This window comes from Amphibalanus amphitrite, unplaced genomic scaffold (genome assembly GCF_019059575.1).
Source record: "Amphibalanus amphitrite isolate SeventyFive unplaced genomic scaffold, NRLGWU_Aamphi_draft 000056F_arrow, whole genome shotgun sequence".
Taxonomy (NCBI): Eukaryota; Metazoa; Arthropoda; class Thecostraca; order Balanomorpha; family Balanidae; genus Amphibalanus; species Amphibalanus amphitrite.
In genome coordinates this window covers 1,264,504-1,290,076 of record NW_024881552.1, presented here as the reverse complement: position 1 = coordinate 1,290,076, position 25,573 = coordinate 1,264,504, and the positions used below count along the sequence as shown (strand labels likewise).

At 53.3% G+C, this 25,573-nt stretch overlaps 2 protein-coding genes and 1 long non-coding RNA gene across 5 annotated transcripts in view; 2 read left to right on the top strand and 1 right to left on the bottom strand.

The window, feature by feature from the left end:
- The first annotated feature begins 240 nt into the window (after positions 1-240).
- On the top strand, positions 241-5,701 carry LOC122378230 (signal recognition particle 9 kDa protein-like). Of its 3 annotated transcripts, none has more exons than XM_043359053.1 (4): positions 241-365; positions 2,443-2,565; positions 4,717-4,785; positions 5,065-5,701. In XM_043359053.1, exons 2-4 carry the CDS (start codon positions 2,494-2,496, stop codon positions 5,158-5,160), a joined length of 237 nt encoding a protein of 78 aa, XP_043214988.1. In that variant the 5' UTR covers positions 241-365; positions 2,443-2,493; the 3' UTR covers positions 5,161-5,701. The 3 variants fall into 3 exon arrangements, 2 of the variants coding, with proteins under 2 accessions (XP_043214988.1, XP_043214990.1); XR_006255991.1 differs by having other exon boundaries at positions 268-302; XM_043359055.1 differs by having other exon boundaries at positions 273-293.
- Positions 5,702-8,468: 2,767 nt separating this feature from the next.
- LOC122378234 (HMG box-containing protein 1-like) overlaps positions 8,469-25,573 on the top strand; it is a 24,201-nt gene continuing 7,096 nt past the window's right edge. Inside the window, exons 1-2 of the mRNA XM_043359061.1 lie at positions 8,469-8,578; positions 17,068-17,521. Coding sequence (XP_043214996.1) covers positions 17,172-17,521 — 350 coding nt within the window. The 5' untranslated portion in view covers positions 8,469-8,578; positions 17,068-17,171. The remainder of the gene's footprint in view (positions 8,579-17,067; positions 17,522-25,573) is intronic.
- The window catches only part of LOC122378239, a 15,095-nt gene continuing 10,833 nt past the window's right edge, over positions 21,312-25,573 (bottom strand). The window contains exon 2 of the long non-coding RNA XR_006255992.1: positions 21,312-22,106. This is a non-coding gene — a long non-coding RNA (uncharacterized LOC122378239). The remainder of the gene's footprint in view (positions 22,107-25,573) is intronic.

Genomic DNA, 25,573 nt, shown 5'->3' with positions numbered 1-25,573 from the left:
GCTTAAGGACAAAAGAGCTTTTATATTTTAGCCGGAAAAGGACTGCATCACCCTTATTTCCACGATCGCCTTCCTCTGGCTTCATGATAGAAAAAAAAACAACTGAAATTAATTGAATCATAATGAATATATTAGGAAAACCTCACTATAAAGTTACTTTTGCTTAAAACTATCTATCTTTTTTGCAAAACAAATTTAAAGCAGAATGACGTCAAATATATCACTCTTCTGAATCCACAACATTTAGCATCAACATTGAATTGTCTTGCCCGTGTGTCACACACAGATGTTATGTGCACCGTGTGGGACATTATTCCATTTTTGGGAATTTTTAGTGGTGTACTGTGTCTGATTCGTCCAAAAAGGCATGTTTTTTAATTTTCTGTATATAGGTTTCTGTGAGCGATCTTATGGGGGTGGGAGGACATGAGGGATTTTGCTATATATGGGCAGCTAAGTCTCGGTCTCTTGAGACTGGAAGTCCCTCAGGTTCCTCATCCTGTTATCTTGAGGTCTACTATTTATGAAAAAGTATACATTGCTTTAAGCATCGAAGGTAACCTTTGACAATAGCTCTGTTCGCACCCTGTTTATTTATCAGCAGGCTGTGAGCATGCTGATACTTCTTGGCTCCTCATTGGTCAAATTCAAGTGGTCTATTCGTTAGACCAATGAGAGGGCAAGAAGCGCCAGCAATAACTTCCTTATATGGGAAAACCGACAGCGCGCTGATATAAAAACAGCCACCGAACAGGGCCATTGATTCATCCACAGAGCATAGGTAACTATTTCAGTAGGCGGAACTATGGTCAAGCGTACCCATTTTCGGGAACGCATTTTCGTTCCCATGTTTGGGAACGATAAACCCAAATATGGGAACGCCATGTAGGCATTATTTAAAACAAGAAAAAGAACCGTTAAATGACGTCCAAAAAATATAAAACGATCGTGAACCGCCTGATAGTTGTCTCAATATTGTTGGGAAAGAGTTTGATATTGTAAGGCCCATCGTAGTTTCAAATCGTTCCCCTATTTCTAAAGCAGTCCATCACCCAGGCCGCGAGCCCAAATTTGGGAACGCTCTCGTACACTGGCGCTGCAAGCGTTCCTTATTATGGGAACGGCGTACCCAAAATTGGGAACGATTTCACCGACGCCTTTCAGGGGCTCTTTTCATTAACAAGCATCACGTCCAACGCCGCAAATTATTGTTAACGCAACAATCATCAGATGACCTTTCCGGCAAGACCGTTGCATGTTTCGCCCGGTCTTCTGCGCTTTTATTCCCGTCGATCTCGCAGCGGACACGCCCCCCTCTGCAGGATTACGTAATCCACAACGCTCAGCGATGTTCAACAAGGTCTTCCATACCTATATCCACCGTCCGCGCCGAGGGTGGAGACATGTCAAGCACCTGTCTGCTAATCACCGAGAGTTGACGAGCACAAGAAGTATCCAAAAATGGGAACGCTGAATATGTTACACCCTCAAAACACCTAGTCCCAATGAAAATCTAGTTTTTTCCTTTCCTAATGAGTGTAAGTGGCAAAAGGCCTGGTAGGATGGGCACGAGGAATGATCGAAATCAGCATAAAAATTATAAATAAGCCACACAGAGCGACCTATATCAGAGAAATTCCCCCCAAACGATCATGCTTAGAAACGCCGAAGACAAAAACCACGCTCATGACGCTGCTTATAAAACAACGCTAAACAGCTAGCATCCAAATAAAATATGTCTTTCAGGGCTGATAAAATACAGCTGAATGATTTTAAACCACTGAAACTGAGTTTACAACAGTAGTTCGGTAAAATCACTGACGTTCCACGCGGTCGATCGCCCCGACACCAAAAGTCAACAATATTACCTCGGGACTGTCCGCGTGTTCGCTTGCATATTGATATGTCAGCATCTGGTGTCGCTAGAATGAAACTTCATAACCAGACGAAAATTATTATACTTGACCTCAAAATGTAAAAAATGCTTCATTTTCCTTAAAATTGCATGTTAAATGTCGTATAACCCATATTTCCACCATTCTGTCATTTTTAAAAAATCATTAAAAATATCATTCCACAGTCAATTTCCTTGTTCCACGGTCAGATTAAAGATAACTTTATGGAGATTTAGTAGATACTTAAATCAGCGTGCACTTTTTTGAGACGTGATGCACTTTTGAGTTTTAGTGGGCGAACGGCCGAAAAATTGCCTTCCGTTCTCATAAATGGGAACGCCCGTTCCCATATTTGAGAACTCCGTTCCCAAAAATGGGAACGTTCCTATATTTGGGTACTCATGACCATAGTTCCGCCTACTGATTTGTAAAGCACAAGCCTGTAGTGCAAATTGAGGTTACTGGATTCAGGCAAGGAGAAGTTATGTGTAGGCCTGACTGTTACATTATGGCTTGATATTGACTGCTTTCAATATTCCTTTTTCAGATAACCTACATAACCAAGTTTGGTGCATCATTGGTGCGGAATTGACAAAAAATGACATTCTTAAAGTCATGGCCAGAGTTTGAAAAAGCTGTGGAACATCTGTATCTTGCAAATCCCATGAAGGTAAGGTACCATGCAGACTATTTGTTGGTTGACATGAATAAAACATTTTTGGATTGTCTGACAGCCTGCAAGATACAAGACTGAGAACTGAAATCACTGGATTTATACTGGTGATGCTGTTCAGCATGATATCTCAAATCTATGTGTATTGCCTATTCACTTCCTATTTAAATTTGTTTTTCAGCTGCATGTTGTGCTTGTAGATTCAGTGACTTTTCTTATCAACCCTCAATATCAACCTTCGTCTGCATTGGTCTTTTTACGTCTTATGTAGGGGAAAGGGGGTCCATTGGAACCTCTGACATTTGGCCTCTGATCAGGCTAGAGCTTATTGGAATAAATGTGCTGCCCATGATTGGGTCAATAGAAGCTCAGGTCAGGTCAACCAGTGGGCATCTTGCTGGCTATCCATAGTAGGACTCAACCACCACTGGCAGCTTTGTAACATGTTACATAAGCACCTAAACTACTTCTCAAATGTTCAAATGGGTGCTGAATTTGTAACTGGCTCCAAACACTATAATAGAAATATGTAAAACTGGTAAAAGTAAACCAAGGTCACCTAAGGTCGATGACCTTCACCTACTTGTATACATGACCTTGATACGCACCATGTTGCATTGGCCAAACATCATTTCACATGTTGGAATGCTTACTACCACATAGACTGGAAATGCATGGATAATATGCGCTGATACCGCCAAATCGCTTCTCCGGCCTGACATGGTCTCAAGAAGAAACAGGTCAAAGGTCTTTCGAGTCAGGGTCATGAAATTATCAGGTTAGGTGTAAAATCACTAAAATCGATTAACTAGAGGTCCCTGTCCTGTCTTTGTTTCATCCCGATCGTCCTTTTTTTTTAGCGAGGAAGGTATTCGCGAAACACCAATGGGGGGGGGGGGGGGGTGGAGGGGGAGTGGGCTCGACCCGGAACAGGAGGAACACGAGCCTTCCTATAAGTGGGCATATACTAGCCTGTTGGAGATAGATTGAATAAAAAACACCCCAGCTTATTGGAGCACTTTAAAAGCATGAGAAACTTAAGCTAAGCATGTTCACTAATATAGGTACAGCCCACCGCTAAAGTAATGTAGGGTTTTACCAATCTCAACGGTTGGCTTTGACTGGCGATTGTTTAATGCGGAGTGATCGAAAGGAAGATGTCAATAGCTAAAGTTGCAGCTGCAAGGGTGACGATACATATAAGCTACATTCAAAGTTTCATTGTAGTCTGGCTAATCGTTCCTAAGCTTCGGAAGCAGAACATACCCATGACTGAAACCCCACATTACTTCTGCTGTGGACTGTACATTATACAGTCACGGTGTGCCCCACTCATTGGTTTCAGCTGGCTGTGAATACTTTCACAATCACAGAACTTTCCCATCAGAAGTATCTTTATCAGACGCTGGAGCGACTTGAGCCAGGGTCGTCGCCTGCCACCAATCACCATAAGGAGCTCGATGCCCCGCCACCCAAACCACGAGAAAGATTTGTACACTTTGCCAAGTGGGCTGTGGGATGCACATAAAAAAGATTCCATAGTTGCAGAACACGAACGGTAAATTTATGTTTTTGGCATTGTATTAGTTGATGTGTTTCAGAGGTGGAGATCTCGGGGGGGGACGGGGGGGTCAGGACTAGTGATGTCAATTACGGAAAATCGGAATACCGATACCAAAACAAATACCAACCAAAACCACGAAGAAATACCGAAACCAAACCGACTTGGGAAAATGAGGGAAATACCAACTTTTTTACCGATTTCTTAGCCTGTTATACATTAGTGAGGGTTCGTGATACCAAAGAAATACCAAACACATTACGATTCAAATACCAAATACCAAGTTGGTATCGGTTTGGTATCGGTATACCAAAAAGTTGGTATCCGATTGACATTTCTAGTCAGGACCCCCCCTGAAAACGAATTACTGCTATGTAAGTCAATGGTACCTACTGCATCCAGCCCGCCTCCATCTGCCCAGCCTTGACCCCCCCCCCCTGAAATTTTGACAGATCTCCACCCCTGATGTGTTTTGTTTGGTCCAGGTCATACCTGCTTTGAATTAGTGTCAGTGTATTGTGCTTGAGGTCTTATTCAAATATTGGAACCTCACACTTCCTCCTCACATGCCTGCTATTCTGTTTTAGGTGAGATACACAATGAAGTATGTCCATTCGGACGGAGCACTTGTGGTGAAGATAACCGACGACGTCAAGGTAAATTAGCTTTACTAATAAATCGTTTTGTAACACGACCACTGTTGTCTATTGCTAAGTAGCATTTGTAGTGAGTATTTGTGTTTAATTTTGTCAAACACGTAACGTGTAAAATGTTTATTTTTAAACAGAAGATAACGATAGAGTAAACTGATAAGTCACAATCGTTTTATAATAACCAAGCAAAAGTCACGCTATGCCTTGATAATTAATTGTCATAATGTGAGATATTACGTAACGTTATTCCTGTGTTCTTAGATGTGATGTACTTCCCCGCAGTGCGTGCAGTTTAAGACGGACTCTCAGAGTGATCTGAAGAACATCAACGTCCTAGTGGCCAACCTCATGAGGCATATGGCGTCAAAAGAGGAGTGATGCTGTGGTGTGAGACGAGTGTTGACAATGTGACGAGCGCGCGTGGAGGTCGGCGTCGTCGGGTACGGCAGACTGAAGACGGCCGATGGTGGCAGATAAAAGTCTAACGGAGGCGCGGACGGACGGCCGGCAGTGGCAGGCTGGAACTCGGTGTTTGCAGATAGTCGATCGCGGATGATGAAAGGCGGTCAGCGGTGGCAATGGTGACAAATGTGAAGCAGATGTTGACAGATGGACTGTTGAATGTGACGTGTGAACGGCATATGTGCATGGGCAGGAGCTGTTGCCCTGCTGAAGGCTCTCACCTGTTGACTGATGTGACCACTGAGTGTATATAATGTCGTGCGCCACTATGACGTCGGGGACGTCGGCGACGAGCGGCGGTGGACCGTGCCGCGGGGTATTTATGGGGTGTCAGGTTGACTAGGCTTGCCAGAGTTTTGATTTTGTTTTCACTCAATCAGTTGCCTTCTTTCTCGCTGTGGTGTGCGGTTTGTCCATAGCAGAGTGAAATAATATATGAACTAGTGGTGGACAGGCAGCAGCGCTCGTCACTGATCTCGGTTTTCCGCAACTGCACTGGAACGCATCGCTTTCAAACACCTCCCGTCGCCACATCGACCCTGCGCGACGCCCTCCTGCAAGCAGTGACGTTCTTATCGGCGACCGAATGCGACCCGGGCTCCGCCCCGCGGCGGGTGAATCAGACGGTTCGTGTAAGCCGGTCAATGGAGGGGGACTGGCGAACGGCGCTCCGGAGACAATTCTGGCGAGGCAGACAGGATGTCATTTGCGTTGGCGCCGGTGCTAATCAATCATCTGTAGCACGGGGGAGTCTGACCTTCGAGGCATTGCCTGGAAAGAAACTGGGAGGAAGGGTCGTGTAAGTCGTAGAACGTATCTTAGCAGAAAACCTTTATATCACGGGACAGAGGGGATCGCGCGAGGCGACGAGCAGCCAGCATTCTTATGGAAATAATGCGTGTTACGTGTTGTCTTTGAGTTTCTTTGTCTTGCTACAATTGCAATTAATCTTAGGCGGAGTTCCCTAGGCTCAGTTGCATTTAACCGCGAGTGAACTCGAGCCTAGGGCTTTGAATCACTGGCGGGTCCAGGGGGGGGGGATAGGACTTAGGGCCATGCCCCCCAAAGCCAGCTTGCCTCCAAAAAAGACCCGAGTTTTAGCATTACGCATTACCCGAGTTTTAGCATGATCCGCCAGTGCTTCGAATTGAGTCGTTTCGGCACTCGATATATGTACCTACCGGATTCGTGACATATGAAAACTGTCGCCGTGCACCGACGCCGTAAGCAAAAATTATACAAATAATGCTACATGGCCCTTTTCACAGCCTTGACCCGCAGGCGGCAGAACGGGGGGGGGGGGGGGCACCGGGTCCGGGACACCGTGCCACCCCCCTTGATTTTGCCCTATGGGCGTTGCATGGAAAGGTGTTCCGCCCATAGATATGGTTCCGCCGCTACTGCCTGGGCCCCCGCGCCGCAACTCCCCGTACAGTGCGTTGTTCTATACAGGGTATATTGAGTTATATATACCCTGAACGTGTACAGTGCTGCAGGGAAACAACTTCCCAGTAAACATGCCGACGTCGGCCCGACGTCGGGCCGAGGCTCGGCCCGATGTCGGCCCAACGTCGGTTCAACCTCGGCCCGACATCGGCTGGACGTCGGATATGCCCGCATGTTCCGACGTCCAGCCGAAGTCCAGCCGACGTCGAGCCGACGTCGGGCCGAGGTCGTTTGCCGAGGTTGACGAGATCGTTCGTCGTTGGACCGACGGGGCCGACGGTGGCATGTTTATTGGGACAACGTGCCAAAAATATCAACCGGCGGCGGGATTCGAGCCCCCCAGTCGCCGACGTCGGCATGTTTAGGCCAAAAGCATCAGCTGGCGATGGGATTCGAACCTCTTGTCATTTGAACGGGAGGTTAGTGCGCTAACCACTACACCACGCAGCCAGATATCGAATATAGTTTGTTTTGTTGGGTTATGCCCTTTCGGTCTGACAAGACCATTTCAGAGCCGGGAGGATGATAGGATGGAGACATTGGTCTTCTTGGCGGGCACCCTGGGTCCAGTTCATATAGAGTCCCTGGTCCCATTGCTGTTACGTGACACTTATTGGAATTAGGGCGACCCCACAATGGATTCATATAGCCACTCTTACACACCTGCACCAACGTTTCCCAAAGTGTCCCTTTGATAAGTGGCACTTTGGCAAAGTGACACTTGCCGACTGGCCTTTCTATATGAACTGGGCCCGGCCCTGGTGAGTTGCCGGGGCTGAGCCTGACCAAAGGATAGGCCGAGCAGCCCCCAAGCACTCACCGCACCCGGCTACGGGCGAGCTCGGCTTACGGGCCATCCCAAATGGGATAAAGTTTCCCGTCCAGTCCGGATCAGGGGGTTGCGGCGTGGAGGAAGATTTGAGTTTCCTGAGGATATTTTGGATACAGAAGCTCTTTATGAAACATGAAACATGTACTTTATATTATTTTAACGGTCAAAACAGCGGCCGATGTCGGTCCGACGTCGCCCCGACGTCGGCCCGACGTCGGCTGGACCTCAGCAATTTATCTCGGTCCGACGTCGGCCCGACGTCGGCTGGACCTCGGCTAGACGTCGGTACATGCGGGCATATCCGACATCCAGCCGACGTCGAGCCGAGGTTGGACCGACGTCGGGCCGACGTCGGCATGTTTACTGGGTTTGTACTTTGTGGAATTGGCAGCGTGTGTAGTAGGTACTCTTATTCTACTCTTTCCAAATATTCATTTTATTGGTTCATTGTCGTCATATAAAAATGGTGTGCTGATTGGCTGGCGTTTCAGCACGAACCATATCCTGGCATTTTACGAGTCTGCACATAAAGTGCTCGGCCGTTGACGTTTATTTCTGCAGTGTGATAGTGAAGTAGCTTCAGGTTAAAATAACAACAGACTCCGAACAATTTTATTCTTTCCATTTTAAGTTACCTGCAAACCATAAAAACTATTCAATATTTATGCCAACTAAAATAAAATTTCGTTTTTCTTCAATAGATAAGCTCGTTGTTCGAGTAAGTGTGATATCCATAGATGTGATATCGTTCAGTATTTTTCTTGAAAAACTTTGTGATAGCTGTTGATATTTTTTTGATGAAATCTTAAGATCTTCAAATCCATAGATATGCAGAATTCAAAATACTTATAAATGTTTTTTCGTGCCATGGCAATAAATACCCTGCACGGATTCTGAAGTCTTGTGACGTCATATTAGTTTGTACATGCAGGAAAAGAAACAATTTGCTGCATCCTTGAGCCCTTGTAAATGGGCGCGACTGGGGGGTGGCGTTGTTAGTGTTTTGACGTGCTGGGAGGTGGAAGGAGCAGGTTGATCTCTGCTTCCTATGCGCTGGTAGGTAATGACTTTTTTATTGATGTCGATTATGTTCCATGGTTTGAATCAAGGATAGGACCAAGGATAGTTCAAGGGCATGCGCCATATTTGTCTATTTCTTTTGTTTATGCTAGTTAAGCTTAAAAATTGCTTGATTTCAAGTTACTATCATTTTTTATTCATTTTCATGTAGGTATCATGTCTGTTGAAGTTTCCCTAATAATTTCTATGTATGCTATGCCACATTTTTGTCTTTATTTCATGTTTATCCGATCACATTTTGCCTCAAATCTAATTGGGCTAATAAGCTCCATTCTTAAATTACCTATTCCTTTGGCCAATTTCATAAACTTGATAGTGTTTTACATCAGGCTGTATTGTACGCCCCATGAAACTACAACCTCTTAGAAGTGGGTGGTTTTATTAGGATTTTGATGGGTAATATGGGACGACGGTGAAAACAGGGCGCCTGGGGCGATTTGATCAAGGTTCGTGAAATTCACACGTGACGTTTAGAATGTAGAAGGCCCACGAAGGGGGAGAAGTTCTAAATGTCACATGACTAATATGCCCTCCGGCGCCCTGTTTTCACCGGCGTCCGTAATATGGGCCATTTGTCTTTCACCTTGACCTGCCCATCACCTGGTAAGGACGGTTCTCTGGTAGGGTTTCCAATGGTCTTGTAGCCATTAGGATAAGGCAGCAGACCTGAGCTCTGTTAGGTCGCTGTTTTTTACTAGCATGTTATCGGTTTTCTCATATAAGAAAGTTCTTATTGGTGCTTCCTGGCCTCTCTTTGTCAATGGTCAAATGAATAGACCATGTGAATTTGACGAATGAGGAGTCAAGAAATAGCATGCTCGTAGCCTGCTGATAAAAAACTGTGAACGAACATCGCCCCGATGAGAACCCAGGTTCAAAGAACACACCAGTTTACCAGCGAACAGTCATCGCCCTGAAATATTGTTTATGCTGCAGGTATGTTATGGTGCTACACCATGGTGTATGTTTTTGTTTGTTTTTTAGTTGTATTTTACTTAATACTTTACTAAAATCATGTCAATAACATCATATGGTTATATCTGCAATCCATTTATTAAACTGTTTGGGCATAAAATGAAGCAGAATGGAGGGGGGAACTGAGTCTCAACCTAACTCAACTCAACGTCAACCTAAACAAACTTGGATAGTTCTCTGTGATTGAGAAGGCCAAATAGTCTCTATTTTTGGACAATCTCTATTACATGGGAGGATCATCTGCCAGCCAAGCAGCTTGGCTGGCAGAAGAAGCTTGAAGCAAGAAGCTTGGCCCAAGCTTCTTTTGTTCAAATTCACAGAAAATGTATGATGATGGTACTGACACTCCTGTGACCTGGGTTCCCAATAATTTTCCTCTTCAACTCAAATATGATTTTATATACTTTTGATAATGTATGCATCTTTTAGCCTTTATAAATCCACCACACTTAAAGAGTGCAAGAAGACCTTAGGAGTTAGGAGATCCCAGATGAGCTTACTTCTTCTTCTGTTGTCCGGCGATTCCGGCGGGCCGATCATCGAGCCTCCGGCAGGAGGCCAGTCCTCCTGAAGAACCTCAGCACCGCGTCCGGGTCCTCTTGTAGCACCGTCAGTGTCGGGGTGTGGCCGAGGAGCGCAGACCGCGCCGCCTGGTATTTCGGGCATTCACAGACCACGTGTTCCGTGTCCTCCGGCACGCCACACTCGGGACACAGGCCGTCGGTGTCCGGCCTGTTCCATCTGGCTAGTGTGGCTTGGAGCAGTGGACAGCGGTTCGCTCGCAGCTGATGGAGCAGAACCTGGTCCCGTCTGGCCCATTCACTCTCATACTTCAGGCAGCGCCCGTCCGTCGCTCTCCGGTGAGTGTGCTCCGGGGGCACGGTGGTGTGGTACGTGCCAGACCATTTCTTCCAGCACACACCACGGATGGCCACTTTCGCCGACGGGAGGTCGATCTTGGCCGTTTCTTGAGGGAGGGTCCTTCCGGTGTTTGCAGCCTGGTCTGCCTGCTCATTTCCCGCGATGTCTGCGTGGCCAGGGATCCAGACGATTTGCACGTTCACTTTTCTGCGACTGAGATGGTTCAGGCCTGTCCATATCTCGGTAAGGGTTTCTGGGGCGGGCCCTCTGGTACCCTGTTTGAGGAAGGTTACCAGTGAGAGTGAGTCCGTGCACAGGCGGGTCGTCTTGACTTCCTTTGGGGCTCCCGCTGCGTCCCTCACAGCTGCCAGGAACGCCACTTGCTCGGCCCGGTACGAGCTTGACCACTTGCCGGCCGGTACGCTCCAGGTCGCGTTGCCTCGGCCTTGCTCGATGCGGACAACTCCCCCTCCGCCAACTCCAAACCCCTTCTCCGTGGAACCGTCAGTGTAGTAGGTTGAGTCCGTGGGCGGCAGGGATTCCAGGACGCGCTCTGCTGCCGCTCGCCTTCTTTCCGGTGGATCATGTCTGGAGGTGGTGTCACCAGATTCCGTGTGGAAGCTGATCCTTCCTTTCCCCATCGACAGCCACGGGGGGCGCGGTGGCAGGGACATTGCCTCCCTCTCCGTCTCCTCAAGCAGCGCTTCCTTCGCGATCTTGGTCGCTTCTTCGCGCCAGGTCTGCCGGTTCACGAGCCGCTTCCTCATCTTCCTGGTGACCGTCTGTCGGGCCGGGACGCTGTCAGGGAGACGGATGACCCTCTCTCGCAGGATCGCGCCTTGTTCTTCAGCCAGAGAAGAGATGCTCCGGATGTTGGCCTCCGCCATCACCACCCTCGTCCTCGTGCCGGCTGGGCAGCCCGTGATGATTCGGGCTCCGGCGGCCGCGACCTGGTCCATCTTCTCCCTGTTCGTCTTCCGGCTCAGCGACATGTACGCCGCGCTTCCATACAGCGCTACGGGTTGGATGAACTGGCAGTACATCCTTCGCAGGGTTACTGAGCTGCAACCCCACGTGGTTCCCGCCAGAGCCTTGGTGACTTGCAGTCGCTTTGCCAGCTTGCCCTTCAACTGCTGTACATGTTGGGTGAAAGACAGTTGGGTATCGAAGACGACTCCCAGCACTGTGACTTCGCTGGTTTGCTGTATGGTCGTGTCCCCCAGACAGATGTCCACCTTTTTCTTTGAGTTTACTTCGTGTACGTTGGAGGTGAATAAGATTGTCTTGGTTTTGGTGGCACTGATTGTCATGTTCCAGGCGTAGGCCCATTCCTCTACTTCGTCCATTGCCGCCTGCACCTTGGCCTGGGCTGTGGGGACACTGCTGTCACTGGCGTAGATGATCAGGTCGTCTGCGTACATGCCGATCTGCACGTCGTGCCGCCGCAGCACTGGTGCCAGGTCGTTGATGTAGCAGAGCCACAGGAGCGGTGAGATCACTCCTCCCTGCGGCAGGCCCTCCCGCATCTTCACCTCTGCGGATGCCGTCTCGTCCCATACCACTCTGGCTCTTCGATCTGCCAGGAAGTTCCTGATCCACCTCATCATACATGGTGGAACATCCATGTCCGTCATCTTGTAGAGCAGACTGGTTTTATTGACACGGTCGTACGCGGCAGTCATGTCTACAGCCACCAGGACTGTTCTCTTGGTGGGCTTCGCTTCCATGGCATCCATGATATCTTGGCCGAGTCGGGCGATCTGCTCCTCTGTGCACCGGCCGGATCTGAAGCCCGCCTGTTCTGGGACGAGGGTGCCATTCGCTTCGAGCAGGTACGCCAGTCGGCCCTGGAGGAGGCGTTCGGCCAGTTTGCAGATGCAGCTGGTGAGGCTGATGGGGCGGTACGACGACGGCTGTTCCGGGGGTTTCCCGTTCTTGTGAATCGGTATGATCTTGGCTCTGCGCCAGGCGGTGGGCACCTCTCCCGATGCGAGACTCTTGTTCAGCACTCTGAGGAGCGTCTTCCTGCCCGCCGTGCTGAGTTCCTTCAGCATCTGTGGCATCACTCCGTCCGGGCCGGGGGCACCTGTTTTCATGTGAGACAGGGCCACTTCCAGCTCCGTCAGGCTGTAGGGACGGCAGACTTTGCCCCGACAGTTTGGGTGTTGCTTGCATGGTTGGGCTACCGCCTTGTTCACCGCCTGTCGTCTGGCCTTCTGGTGGTCTCTGAGTTCCTGGTTTGAGGCTGAGTATTGTGATTGGCTGACTTGGGCATAGTGTTTAGCCATGACATCTGCTTTTTCCTTCGCTGTTTTTGCAGATCTTCTGTGCACTTTCAGGATAGCTGTCGATCCCTGCTTCTTCCCGCGTCCATCCATCGCCTTGATTGTGGAGTAGAGGTGCGAGTTGTCTGTCGCCGCGTCCATCTTCTCGCATTCGCGGGCCCATGCGTTCAGCTTTGCACGTTTTACAACTTGTTTCGCTTGTGCGGTTTTCTCTGTGCATTGTGCCATCAGATCTTCGTTTCCAGGGTCTCTCCTCAGGGCGTCTCGGGCTTCCCTTCTTTGCTGCACGGCTTCTTCGGCTTCTTCACACCACCATGCTTTCGCGTTTCTCCGGGGTGGCACGCGAGGGATGGCTTTCTCTGCCGCTTGGACCATGATTCTAGTGAGTTTTCTTGTCGCTGCCTCGGTCGATGTCATGCGGCGTAGCTTGTGCTTGAATTTGTGGTCGGTCAGTGTTCGGTACAGTGTCCAGTTTGCTTTCCGCAGGCACAGTCTCGCTCTTCTCTTTGCTGGGGGCGGCGTTTTGACTTGCATTTCCACCTTGATGTGTAGCGGGCGGTGGTCCGACGCCAGGTCTTCCCCGATACACCACTCGATCCCGCCGCTCAGGGCGGCATGGCAGATTGTGACGTCTGGTGTGGTGCCTCTTCCGCTCGCATCATGTCTCGTCGGAGCTCCGGAGTTGAGCACACACATGTCATGTTGGTCCATCCACTCGGCGATCCTGCCTCCTCTGGGGTCTCTCGCACGGTTGGAGTCCCAGAGTTCATGGTGTGCGTTCATGTCCGCTGCGATGATGACGTTTCTTCCCTGCGGGAGGCTGTCCGGGTTGAACTCGTCCCTTCTCGTGTCTTCGTTACTTGGTTTTACTGTGGCTATGTACGCGTTTAGCAGCCTTACAGTTCGTGTCGTTGATTGGATATCTATCATGACTGCGTCGGAGTTTCTGTCTCGTACGTCGTACGCTATCGGTTCGAAGCCGAAGCCGCATCCTCTACGGACCAGGGTCAGGACACCTCCGTATCCATGGGATTCTCCGGCGTGCGTTCCTCGATGCTGTCTTCTGTCAGCCCGCGCCGCTACCTCCCATCCCTCGAACTTCGGGGTCTCCTGTCCCTGTCGGAGGTTGGTTTCTTGGAGGCAGAGGACATCTACCTTTTGTTCCTCGGCGTATCGTAGGATCTCTGCCCTCTTCTCTGTTGCACCGATGCCGTTAGCGTTCAACTGAATTATGTGTAGTTCTGCCTTGTGAGTTAGTTTTGTACTTCGTGTTGTTCGTGTCAGATGCTCTGGTGGTCGGTAGTCCTCTTGTGGGAGCGCTCTGGCTGCACTCACAAGGGCGGCGAAGGGACGGGGCCTCTCCGGCTGGGCCTGCTCCACGGCCCCGTCCCTCGGCCGATCCTCGCGTGTGTCCCCTGCCGGGCTCCGAGTGTCTTGTCTTCGGGTGTTGCGAGGTGGGTTACGTCTCGGTGGACCGGAGGCTGGCATGTCTTGTGGTTCAGGTTCCGTCTTGTCTGTTGACGTCTCGAGCAGTCCACTGTCGAGTCGGAATTCCTCCTCCGTGCACTGTTTGCCCCGTTGGATGAGTCGCTTCATCGTTTCACGTAGCGTCTCCGCCTCTACGGTTGTGCACAACTGGAAGACCTCCGTGGGACACTGCTTTCCTGCCTCAATGAGCTGCGCCATTGCCTTACGCAGAGTTGCACTTTCAGTGGTTGCAGTTGCTCGGGCATCGGCCGTTCCTTCTTGTCTTGTCATGGCTCTGGTGACTCTTCTGGTGGGTTGTTTGGTGTCCGTCTCTGGTTTTGTCGGTAGCGTCTCGTCCTCCTTCTCCTTCCTGTGGCCGGCGGCAGCGCCTCCCCTCGCATCGCCGCCGGCGCGGTCCGCGCCCAGTGGTCGGGACGCGGACCGCAGCTCCCGTCGGCTATTCATTTAGGCGCAGCCCCCCACTCGGGGGCCGCGCTGACGGTGTGCGACTCGGTCGCAGCTGAAGTCGTCGGTTGACTCCGGTAGATGCGCCTCTTGGTGCGAACACCCCCACCACGAGAAGGTGAGGCGCGTGGGCGGGGCTTGCGCCCCCGAGGGAGGCGTTCGGGCGGCAGGCAGGGGCCGAGGCCGCTCCCTTCGCCCCACCTCCGTCGGCCGCGATGCGTCCACCAGCGATGATGTAGCCGGCGCCGCGCACCGCAGCGCCGGCTGGCTGCTGCTGCTGGGGCTGCGGCGGCGGCACCTTATCTGGTACCTTAAAAGATGAGCTTACTGGAAGAGCATGCAGGAGGTTGGAGGTGTGATGAAGCCATTTGATAATGGGACAATGAGGAGTGCTTCGTGGAGTGACAAGAACAGACCCTAAGTTTCAATTAGATAAGCTGAGTGAAGTAACTATAAGAGAATCCTGATGTGATCTCTTATGCATTGGGATCCTGATGGACCTGTAATTGATCTGGTACCTTAAAAGCTCAATGATTTGAAACATAATGCATGTGTGCATGAGCATATTGACTCTTTGTCTATCAAAAAGCCAGGGGACAACCCTGGTTTTAATCTGAATCATGTTGATGCCTGATCTTGGTTATGGTGTGTTGTGCAGGGCATAGTCTTACATTCAACTTATGCGCTGATTCATTCAATAAGCACGGACATATTCAATAGGTAGATCTAGTTACCAGTTTCAAACTTTTCTTTTTTCTCTGTATGATATCCTAAATCAAACACAAAGCATGCTCCAATTGTTTTGAAGAGAAGAGCCAATGACACTTATTACAGATGGTAATTTTTAAGTCATGATGGACTGATGTTTCATTTCTATCAATTCCATGCTGGATGTTATTAGCACTCTCCATATGAGGGATTATGTGACTTGATACCAGCAAATTGAATAGACACACAGGCCACAGCATGTGTGTGACTGAAATGCTTGCTCCAGGATGTGTGTGCTGTATTTTACTAGGACACGTCAGTTTTCATTGATATTATTTATCAATTCCTACATACTTTGTGCTTCAATAAGGACATGATGCTATTACCATCACCACAAATCATCATACATCCAATCAGTTCGCCTCTTACCTGATGACACCAAAGCACCATGTCAACTCCTACTTACTACATGGGGTGGCCCCATCCTGAGCAATGAGCATCCTGTCCCATCATTCAGTATGACTATTGGCTTCAGCAATCACCGCCGCCTTGGCATTGGTGGCTGGCACTTCTCCGCCGCTGTCCAACACATGCAGATGGCACACAGGGAGAGCGCCAGCTCGTAGACCCAGCTATGTGTCCAGGCTATCAGCTCTTGTTCCCAAGGCTAGTGCTGTGTGACATCCACCAAGTAGTAGTACTGGGTCAATGTCGCTATTTGTTCATTGGGCAGTGGACACTAGAGATTAGAGAATGACACTAGAAATTTGCTATTGTGTCTACTGCAGCGAGTTTCACATTCATATCAGCGAGCACACAAGCTCAATGAAATGAGTTTTATTGCAGATTTTGGCTTTTTCAGTCCGCCCGTGATATCTCTGAATTATGAGATAAATTAGCTAGCAGAATGGCGTGAAATGGTTCTCTCGTCCAAGTGCCCATCTCGGGCTAGAGTCGTTATGATTAGATGCTTGGCAGTCGGCTGTGATTCAAAGAAATACATTTCGTTACTGTTCACATGTATTTCCAAATTCCTTGTGATTGCTTGCGTGATCGGTGATTGCCACGTAATGCCCATTTGTTATTGTTTGGAAACATGGACTGACGTAGCTAAAACCTAATCGACGAGCATCAGGCCAAAATATGCTCTAACGCGTTCGCCGCCACTTTGATAAAAAGTTTAACACTTGGGCAGGAGATGCCCTGCTCTCAATCATTAGTTGACGATTGCCATACATTGTACGCTTTGTCTTTGTTTGGAAGCTCAGCAAGTAAGAAACTGCAGACGTAGTCGTAAAAAGAAGCGGCTTCTAGCTCCCATACTCAAAGGCGGGTTCTTTATACCATCTGCTACCATAGTCATTGTTTGAGCGCCGTGCCAATCCCGTCCGCCAAGCGCACGATGTACAGCCTGCTCCAGCCGCCTATACCCCCTCCAGCCGTTGTCGGCTGCAGCTGCCGCTGTTGGTTTCAGCCCTGATCAGCTCCAGACTATCGGCTCCAGCCTCCTCCAGCCGCTGGCCCTGGCGGTAGCCGAGCCACTGCCAGGTGCGTCAAACCCTGCTCACAGCTGGGAGACCTCAGCACTGCGACCGACGGCGGACCTTTTCTCCCGGCTGAAATCAGATTTAATATCAGTTCCCATGGCCTATTTACGCTGCTGTTCGGCAATATTTGTGACGTTACGTGTTTGTGTTTTCCCAGGAACTGAGCTGTGAACTGTAGCTGAAGAGATATATTTAGCGCGAAGACTGTAGCCGTAGCGAACACTGCCGTACCTGCCTGCCTTCCCTCCGCGGTATGCCGCCATGGATGTGAGCGTGAAAATTGAAAAGATGGACGTGGAGCTGAGTGGCGGCGAGGAGCCGCTGCCGACGGCGCCGGAGCCGCGGCCGGCCGGCGCCGGGATCCGCCGGCAGCCGCCGCCGCCACTGCAGCTCCACCAGCCCGGCGCCGACGAGCCGGGCCCAGAGCGGCCGCTGGCCGCGCACGGCGGGCCGCCGCTGGCCGCCGCCGCCGTGAAGCGCCACAAGCCGATCCCGCCGCCGCTGGACCTGCGCATGCCGGCGTCGCCGCTGCTGTGCCCGCCACGCACCGCCATCCCGGTCATATCGCCCAGCAGCCCGTACCACCAGAAAAACCTGCCCTTCCGCAAACGGTGAGTCACGCGCGCACACTCATCCCGCCACTGGAGCGGCCGCGGCCGCGCACACGCCGGCGGGGGCGGGCGGGCGCGGCCCTAGCCGGGGTCGTGAGCTGCACAGGGGTCTGTCGCGGCCAGCGGGCCCATCAGGGGTCTGAGCCGCGAGCTGCGGCCGCCGGAGGGAGGGGGGGGGGTCTATCGCGACCAGTGGGTCTATCACTCACCTGACGTTCCTTCGGCGGTGCTGCATCTGTCGGACCAGTGCGGCCCGCCTCGACATGAAGTAATGACACGGTATTCGGCTGGCTCGCAGCTGATGGGCGTTGCCACCTATCTGTACAAACGATTATGTGCTCCGGATATTTTAGACCGGGCAAATAACAGTTCGGAACAACTGTGACCATTGTCCATCCCCCTAGTACTATCGCAGAAACTCGCAATGCCCGTTTTACTGGGGAAATAAATGTGTTCTGTAACGGTTTCGGTTTTCAGTTGAAAACACAACTACGCCTACTAAACTGTAGTTTGGCGGCCTGTTTCCAAATACCAATGTTGATAGCAACCCGCCGGAGCCATTTTCCGGGACGACGGCCTTCCCTGTTGACGTTTGACGGAAAGATAGCTTAATATGATGATTTTTAATTGACAAGTGCTTATTAATTTTTATTCGTCCTACCTGCAAGCGTCTATGGGATTTTAAATGAAACAGTAGCCGTATTCTTTGCAATGTGTGTCAGTGCATTGTGCTGAGTAACTACCGTTGGGTATATCATCTCCGTTATGTCGGCAATGCTAAGAACCGGTATGGAACTCAAAACGTATGATCGTGTCTGATTGCTGGCTGCTTCTCTGTAAAAACACTCCCCGGTTATGTGGTCAGCGTGCATAATGCTGGACGTAAGACGATTCCTTTTAATCTACTTTAGTGTTGTATTTTTAGAAGTGAATAATTCGCCTGGATCTGGGATCAGGAGCAGGTTTACCGAGTTGACGAACTTCTGCCGGTTCCCACACGGCCTTCGGTGGTGCGCACCTGATCTGACTCTGAGCACATGACCCGGGCACGTGGCACCGGGTGGCTCCCACACGGGGTCACAGGGTATCCCACAGGGTACAGGGTGTCCCGGGTAGCGGAACTATCGGGGCGGACCAAACGGGAGCGGCACCGCGCCATGTTGAAATGGTACAACGCGGAGACGGAGGGCACTGACAGCAGACGGCTGGGCGGTGGCGGCTGCTGTGGGAACCAGGCGGGCTTACCCACGTTACCGGGGGTCGGGAAGGGGCGTCGGACTCCGTTCACCCAGTGACACAGCCGCCCCCCCCCCCCGTGCTAGACCACCCGGTCAGTCTGCGAACTCAGCCGCATTTATGAGGCCTTACTAGGCTGGGATGGGAGTTCACTGTGTCTGAATTTAGCGCAGCGTGGACTATTCTGTGTTGCCGCCCACGGACTGCCCGCGGGATGTTTCATGCCTATCCAGGGAAACGGGGGCTGGCTCACTCATTGTAAATAAATCGTGCTTTGGTTAACACCGCGGAGTCGATGTGCTGTTCGCGCCCGTCTGACTCCCGCCACGAGCGCACAACCACTACCAGATTGGGATGACCTGGCCAGTGTCTCTGTTTATTCATTTGCCACGTTTATTCATATGTTGCGGTAGGTTCACCCACCACCACTCAGACCTGTTGGAGAAGTGCGTTTGAGGTGGTTCTATTTGAAAACTGAACAACCGTGACTTACATTATTTAGTTAAACATGTCTTAAATTTTATCACGATAGATCAGCACTATTTCGGGACGCCGTTTTTTGGACATACTGCAGTTTGTCAAGCGCCGTTCGTGTTTGCTCAATTGATGTCGGGGATTCCGCGCCACACGTATGTTCCACGCTGTCGTCTCACTCCAGTCGACACCAGGGACAGCGTTCACTGGCGACAGATGAAGGCTGCCCGCTGTTTACGATTATGTCACGTGTCCGATGATGGATCCCTGCGCGTGCTGGCCGGGACCCTGCGCTGTCGGACACAGCAGCACTGCGTTCCAGTGTGTGAACTCGACAGTCCGTGCACAGACTACGTGGGCTGTCGGACTGGCTTGTCGGGAGATGGATGCTGGGAGATTGCGTTGTTTGGCAGTCTCTACTTCATTGCTTTTTGGGCTAATAACATTTATGGTATCGATTTCGTCGATTTAGAGAAAGCTCCAGCATGTCCGAACTTATCTTATGAGGGGACAGCTCTCAGAACTCAGTTATGTTTTGCTCTGTATATTTAGTGGCGTGTTGGTTTGTGCTCTGGAGGGCTAACGCACGCTACTTTCCACCGTATCCCGTTAGGCCGAGTGGTGCCGGCTGCTCTCCCGCGGCTGGGGCGGCCCGTGTGCCCGCCCCGCGCGGCCCTGCCGGTCCCGGACTCCCGGTGTCCGCGGTCCTGTCGGTGACGGCGTCTCGCTCCAGGCCGTGCCGTCGACCCGGCGCGGTAGCCGTGGGCGGCCGGCGGCCGCTGCAGCCGCCGCCGGGCCGCGCTCGGAAGGCCAAAGGTCGACTGGCCGGCCCGCACCGCCCACCGGCTGCTGCGTGCACCGGCTGCTGTGTGCCGCCCAGGGCGCGCACCCGGTACAGGGCTCCGAGACCACGGGACACCCTGCCCAGGCCACAGGACTGAGTTGGCAAACCACGAGAGCGACACAGAATGCTCCAGACGAGACTGAGCTCCCCAGACCACGCACAGATCTCCCTAGACCACGGAGCAGAGCTCCGAGACCACGGGGCCGAGCTCCCACACCACGGAGCAGAGTTCCCAGACCACGGGACCGAGCTCCCACACCACGGAGCAGAGTTCCCACACCACGGAACCGAGCTCCCACACCACGGGACTGAGTTCCCACACCACGGGACCGAGCTCCCACACCACGGGACCGAGCTCCCACACCACGGGACCGAGCTCCCACACCACGGGGCAAAGCTACCAGACCACGGGACCGAGCTACCAGACCACGAGACCGAGCTCCTCGGACCCCAGGCCACGGTACATAGTTCCCAGACCATGGTAACATATGCTGTATTGGTACTCATTAAATGCCTGACATAATGCCCGTTAGCCACTCACCAGTTCCGGGTAGTGGGCCACCAGTTCGGTATAGCCTGTCACCAGTTCCCGGGGAGCGTATCACCAGTTGGGATGAGCTGTCAGCAGTTCGGCGTACCCGTCTCCAGTGCATTATGTGTCACCGAGGGGTCAGCTCTGGGCCGGCCGCTCGCTGCCGACTTCTGACACTGGGGGAGTCCCGGGTGACATTAGGGACCTTCCGAGCACCTGATCCTAATTGGCCGGTCGCGTAATGTGCTACCCCCCGTGAGACGCGCTGTGTAATGTGCCACCCCCGCGAGACGCTCTGTGTAATGTGCCACCCCGCGCGAGACGCGCTGTGTAATGTGGGTCGGTGGGCGGTGTGTCGGCGGCCGCAGCTCCCCGCCACGGAGCACGGGCCGGGAACAGCCGCTGGCGGGCTCCTGGTGACCGGTCTGCGAGTCACGGTCCTCTGTTGGGGACGAGGTGTCAGCCCGTTCGAGAGGAGGGCTTGTATCCCTTCCGCTCCGTTTCATTTAATGTCTCTCGGTGTCCAGTTTACCGTGGCAGAAATGTGGGAGAGAAGGAAATGCGTCTGCGAGCTGTTTGCACGTGTATGCTGGACAGCTAGTGGCCTTATGCTCTTGTGCGTTCCTGAACAAATTGTGTAGTACGTATGTGCACGTTATTTCGCAAGACACCTGTTAACGTCCATTTCGAACTATAACCACCGGTAACAGAACACTTGGGATGTATTAGTACCACATTAGCACACTGCATTGGTACACGGAATAGTGGATTATCAGTTGGTCGCCTGACAGCGTTTGTTTCCTGCCGCGCCGTCTGCACGAAACGGTAGCCAACAATGAAGGAGCGGCAGGATCGCGTCATTCCAAAGCTGCCGTGCCGTATCACAACACTTGCAGAACGAAAGTGAACAAGTCTTCCTCGGAACCACGGATCGGAAACGGGTTTTTGTCGGTGGTCCATTCAACCGTGTCGCATCGGAAATCGATTCACTATGGCTAAGTCCCGGATTATGGTGTTTCTCGTCTTGCGGTGACTTGTTGCTGCAGTTTTGTGTTTGGGTGTAGGTTTCGCGGCAGGCGGTGGGGCGGTTTGTTGTTGTTTTGTTATATAAGTTCCTCGCGGGCTGCCGGCGCGTGGCACGGCTGCTGCGCCCGCTAATGGTCTGTTGTGTGTGGGCGGAGCGACGGGCGCGGCCGGCTGACTCACCGCCGCCTCCGGGACGGCACGCGGACGGCGCTCCATTGTCCCTGTCGGCCGGCTATTAACTTTGCACGCATGGCGGCCCGCGAGCTGGGCCGTGCGGCGGCGCCGCAGCTCGGGGCCTCCGCATCCGGGCGCGGGCGACACGTAACCGGCCGCTAATGCGGCGCGCCGCCGTACTCGCGGCGGCGGCGGCGAGGTCACTGCAGCGGCAGGTGCCGCCGGCACGCCGCGCCGGTTACAGGTGCAGCGGGGTGACTCCTCCGGTCCCAGCGGCGGACCTCCTCCGGTCCGGGTCCCTGCGGGTAGAGAGAGGGTGAGGGCTAGGGGTCAGTGGCTCTCTGGTTAGGTCCGAGGGGTCAGTGGCTCCCTTTGAGAACACCGCCTCACTGCGGTCGGAGCTGAGATTGATCTCGTCCGTCCATCCGAGCGTCATTGATCGTCACACCAGCGTAAGACAAAGACTAGTGACGAGTTTTTTTTTTTTCATAGCCGGACACTATTTTCAGTTGGATACTGTAGGATCAACTTACGATAGTTCAACACTGTTACCGATCACATGGTGGACTCGTATTGTTTGGCCCCTGAGCCCCTCCCCGTCATCGGCTGCTGTGTGCGATACGGGGAGGGGAGGGGAGGGGAGGGGCGGCGGCTCGTCGACCGGCCAGCGCCCGGCGACTGGGCCGCCGGCCGCGGCTCGGCGGCAGCGAGCCGCTCTGCAGCCGGCTGCACGGCCTTCGCCGGGCCCAGAGGCCGGCCGCCGCCGCCGCCGCCACGGACAGCGCCGCAGCGGCCTTCGCCGAAATGTGTTGATCCATGGGACTGAAATAGCGCGCCGGTCGGAGGTATGCCGTGAATCGGTGTCGGCGGACGCAGCGCCGCGTGCGCCCACACAGGCCGCAAGAATATTATCACGTAAATAGCTAGTTCGCGGAGCTGGCTGTTGTGTCGCCGCCCTATGACGCGCTGCGGTGTGGGAGGGGATCGGCTCGCCGTGTGTATGTGTGTGTGTGTGTGTGCCGGCCGTTTGCCGGGGCGGTGCGGTGCTGACCACGCCGTCTCGCCAGCTGCCCAGTAGCTTGCCATTGTGTGGAAGACAGAGTGAACGGCGGCTGCTTTCCCGTGTCCGAATTCCTGGGCCGTTTTTACGCCATTGTTACAGCGCCACTTGACAGTGACATTTAAATAGGCTCCTTGACGAGCGTGTTGTCGCGATATGAGGGGTGTTCACGGGCACCGCACACTGCTGCGTGCGCTGTGTGCGGTGCGTCCAGCAGGCGTGGGGGTAGGGGATGGGTAGGCGGTTCTGACGTCACGGCTGCGTGCGGTGGACGGTCCGCTGTGGCCAGTCCCGACCGGCCACAGCGATCGCTGTGTGCGGTGACGGAAGGCTGACGTAGGGACGCAGTGGGCGGAGCTTCGAGGCTGTGTGCGGTCCGACCGCACACAGGGCCCGTGAACAGCCCTAGGATCTCTCTGCCGCAGTCCACGCCCGGCAAATGTCGTCTCTTCTGAGCGATGTCTGGGACTCTAGTGCTGCAGTGACCATGTCCCAGCTAAATTGACCGAGCTGGTCAGACGATGTCCCGGCCGGAGCTGGTCTGACAGTGGTCTGTTCTGTCTGCTGGTCTGACAGTGGTCTGTCCTGCTGGTCTGACAGTGGTCTGTCCTGTCCTGCTGGTCTGACAGTGGTCTGTCCTGTCCTGCTGGTCTGACAGTACCCTGTCCTGCTGATCTGACAGTGGTCTGTCCTGTCCTGGTCTGACAGTGGTCTGTCCTGTCCTGGTCTGACAGTGGTCTGTCCTGTCCTGCTGGTCTGACAGTGGTCTGTCCTGTCCTGCTGGTCTGACAGTGGTCTGTCCTGTCCTGCTGGTCTGACAGTGGTCTGTCCTGTCCGGGCTGGTCTGACAGTGGTCTGTCCTGTCCTGGTCTGACAGTGGTCTGTCCTGTCCTGGTCTGACAGTGGTCTGTCCTGTCCTGCTGGTCTGACAGTGGTCTGTCCTGTCCTGCTGATCTGACAGTGGTCTGTCCTGTCCTGGTCTGACAGTGGTCTGTCCTGTCCTGGTCTGACAGTGGTCTGTCCTGTCCTGCTGGTCTGACAGTGGTCTGTCCTGTCCTGCTGGTCTGACAGTGGTCTGTCCTGTCCTGCTGGTCTGACAGTGGTCTGTCCTGTCCGGGCTGGTCTGACAGTGGTCTGTCCTGTCCTGGTCTGACAGTGGTCTGTCCTGTCCTGGTCTGACAGTGGTCTGTCCTGTCCTGCTGGTCTGACAGTGGTCTGTCCTGTCCTGCTGGTCTGACAGTGGTCTGTCCTGTCCTGGTCTGACAGTGGTCTGTCCTGTCCTGGTCTGACAGTGGTCTGTCCTGTCCTGCTGGTCTGACAGTGGTCTGTCCTGTCCTGCTGGTCTGACAGTGGTCTGTCCTGTCCTGCTGGTCTGACAGTACCCTGTCCTGCTGATCTGACAGTGGTCTGTCCTGTCCTGGTCTGACAGTGGTCTGTCCTGTCCTGGTGTGACAGTGGTCTGTCCTGTCCTGCTGGTCTGACAGTGGTCTGTCCTGTCCTGCTGGTCTGACAGTGGTCTGTCCTGTCCTGCTGGTCTGACAGTGGTCTGTCCTGTCCGGGCTGGTCTGACAGTGGTCTGTCCTGTCCTGGTCTGACAGTGGTCTGTCCTGTCCTGGTCTGACAGTGGTCTGTCCTGTCCTGCTGGTCTGACAGTGGTCTGTCCTGTCCTGCTGATCTGACAGTGGTCTGTCCTGTCCTGGTCTGACAGTGGTCTGTCCTGTCCTGGTCTGACAGTGGTCTGTCCTGTCCTGCTGGTCTGACAGTGGTCTGTCCTGTCCTGCTGGTCTGACAGTGGTCTGTCCTGTCCTGCTGGTCTGACAGTGGTCTGTCCTGTCCGGGCTGGTCTGACAGTGGTCTGTCCTGTCCTGGTCTGACAGTGGTCTGTCCTGTCCTGGTCTGACAGTGGTCTGTCCTGTCCTGCTGGTCTGACAGTGGTCTGTCCTGTCCTGCTGGTCTGACAGTGGTCTGTCCTGTCCTGCTGGTCTGACAGTGGTCTGTCCCGGCGGTGGCCGCCGCGCGGTGACCGACTGCGCCGCCGCGGCCTTGGCGCCGCGCGGAGTACGCCGCGCCGCCGAGCCACTTAGCGGCCGCGGCCGCGGCGCCGGCCCGGCGGCTGCCGCCGACGCACGCGACATGCAGCCACTGCCGGACACGTGACTGGCATGGCCGAGCAGCAGCAGCAGCCGCCGCCGCCGCTGCTCCGCCGGTACGCATGTATATTTCATGGACGGCGCGGCCGGGCGCGCGGCGGTTTGTGGAAATTTGCGTCAGCCGGATTAGAGTGCACGCGAGCCGGCGCACGGGGACGGCCGCAGCGACACGGGGGCGGCCGCAGCGACACGGGGCGGCCGCAGCGACACGGGGACGGCCCAGTCGACTCCCGAGTTGGGAGCACTTATCTTCGCCGAACCGGACAGCCGCCGGGCGCACTCGTCAGGAGTTGGTTCGCACGCGCGCCGCACTGCCGTTCCCGATACTCTGATCAATGGTAGTGTCCGAAATGTGACGGGTCCCTGCCGGACCAGCCCTGCCGCCTGGTGCCGAGCCATTGGCGGCTGATGAGAAATGGCTGCGGTCAGTATGCACGCCGGGCCGTATCTTATCTCGCGGCTGTAGACCCGAGAGCGATACGCCCGACGGCGTCCCGCAGTTTCCGAGAACGGGGTCTTTGAGGCGTCGACCGCGTGAGTCAGCCACTCGAGTCCA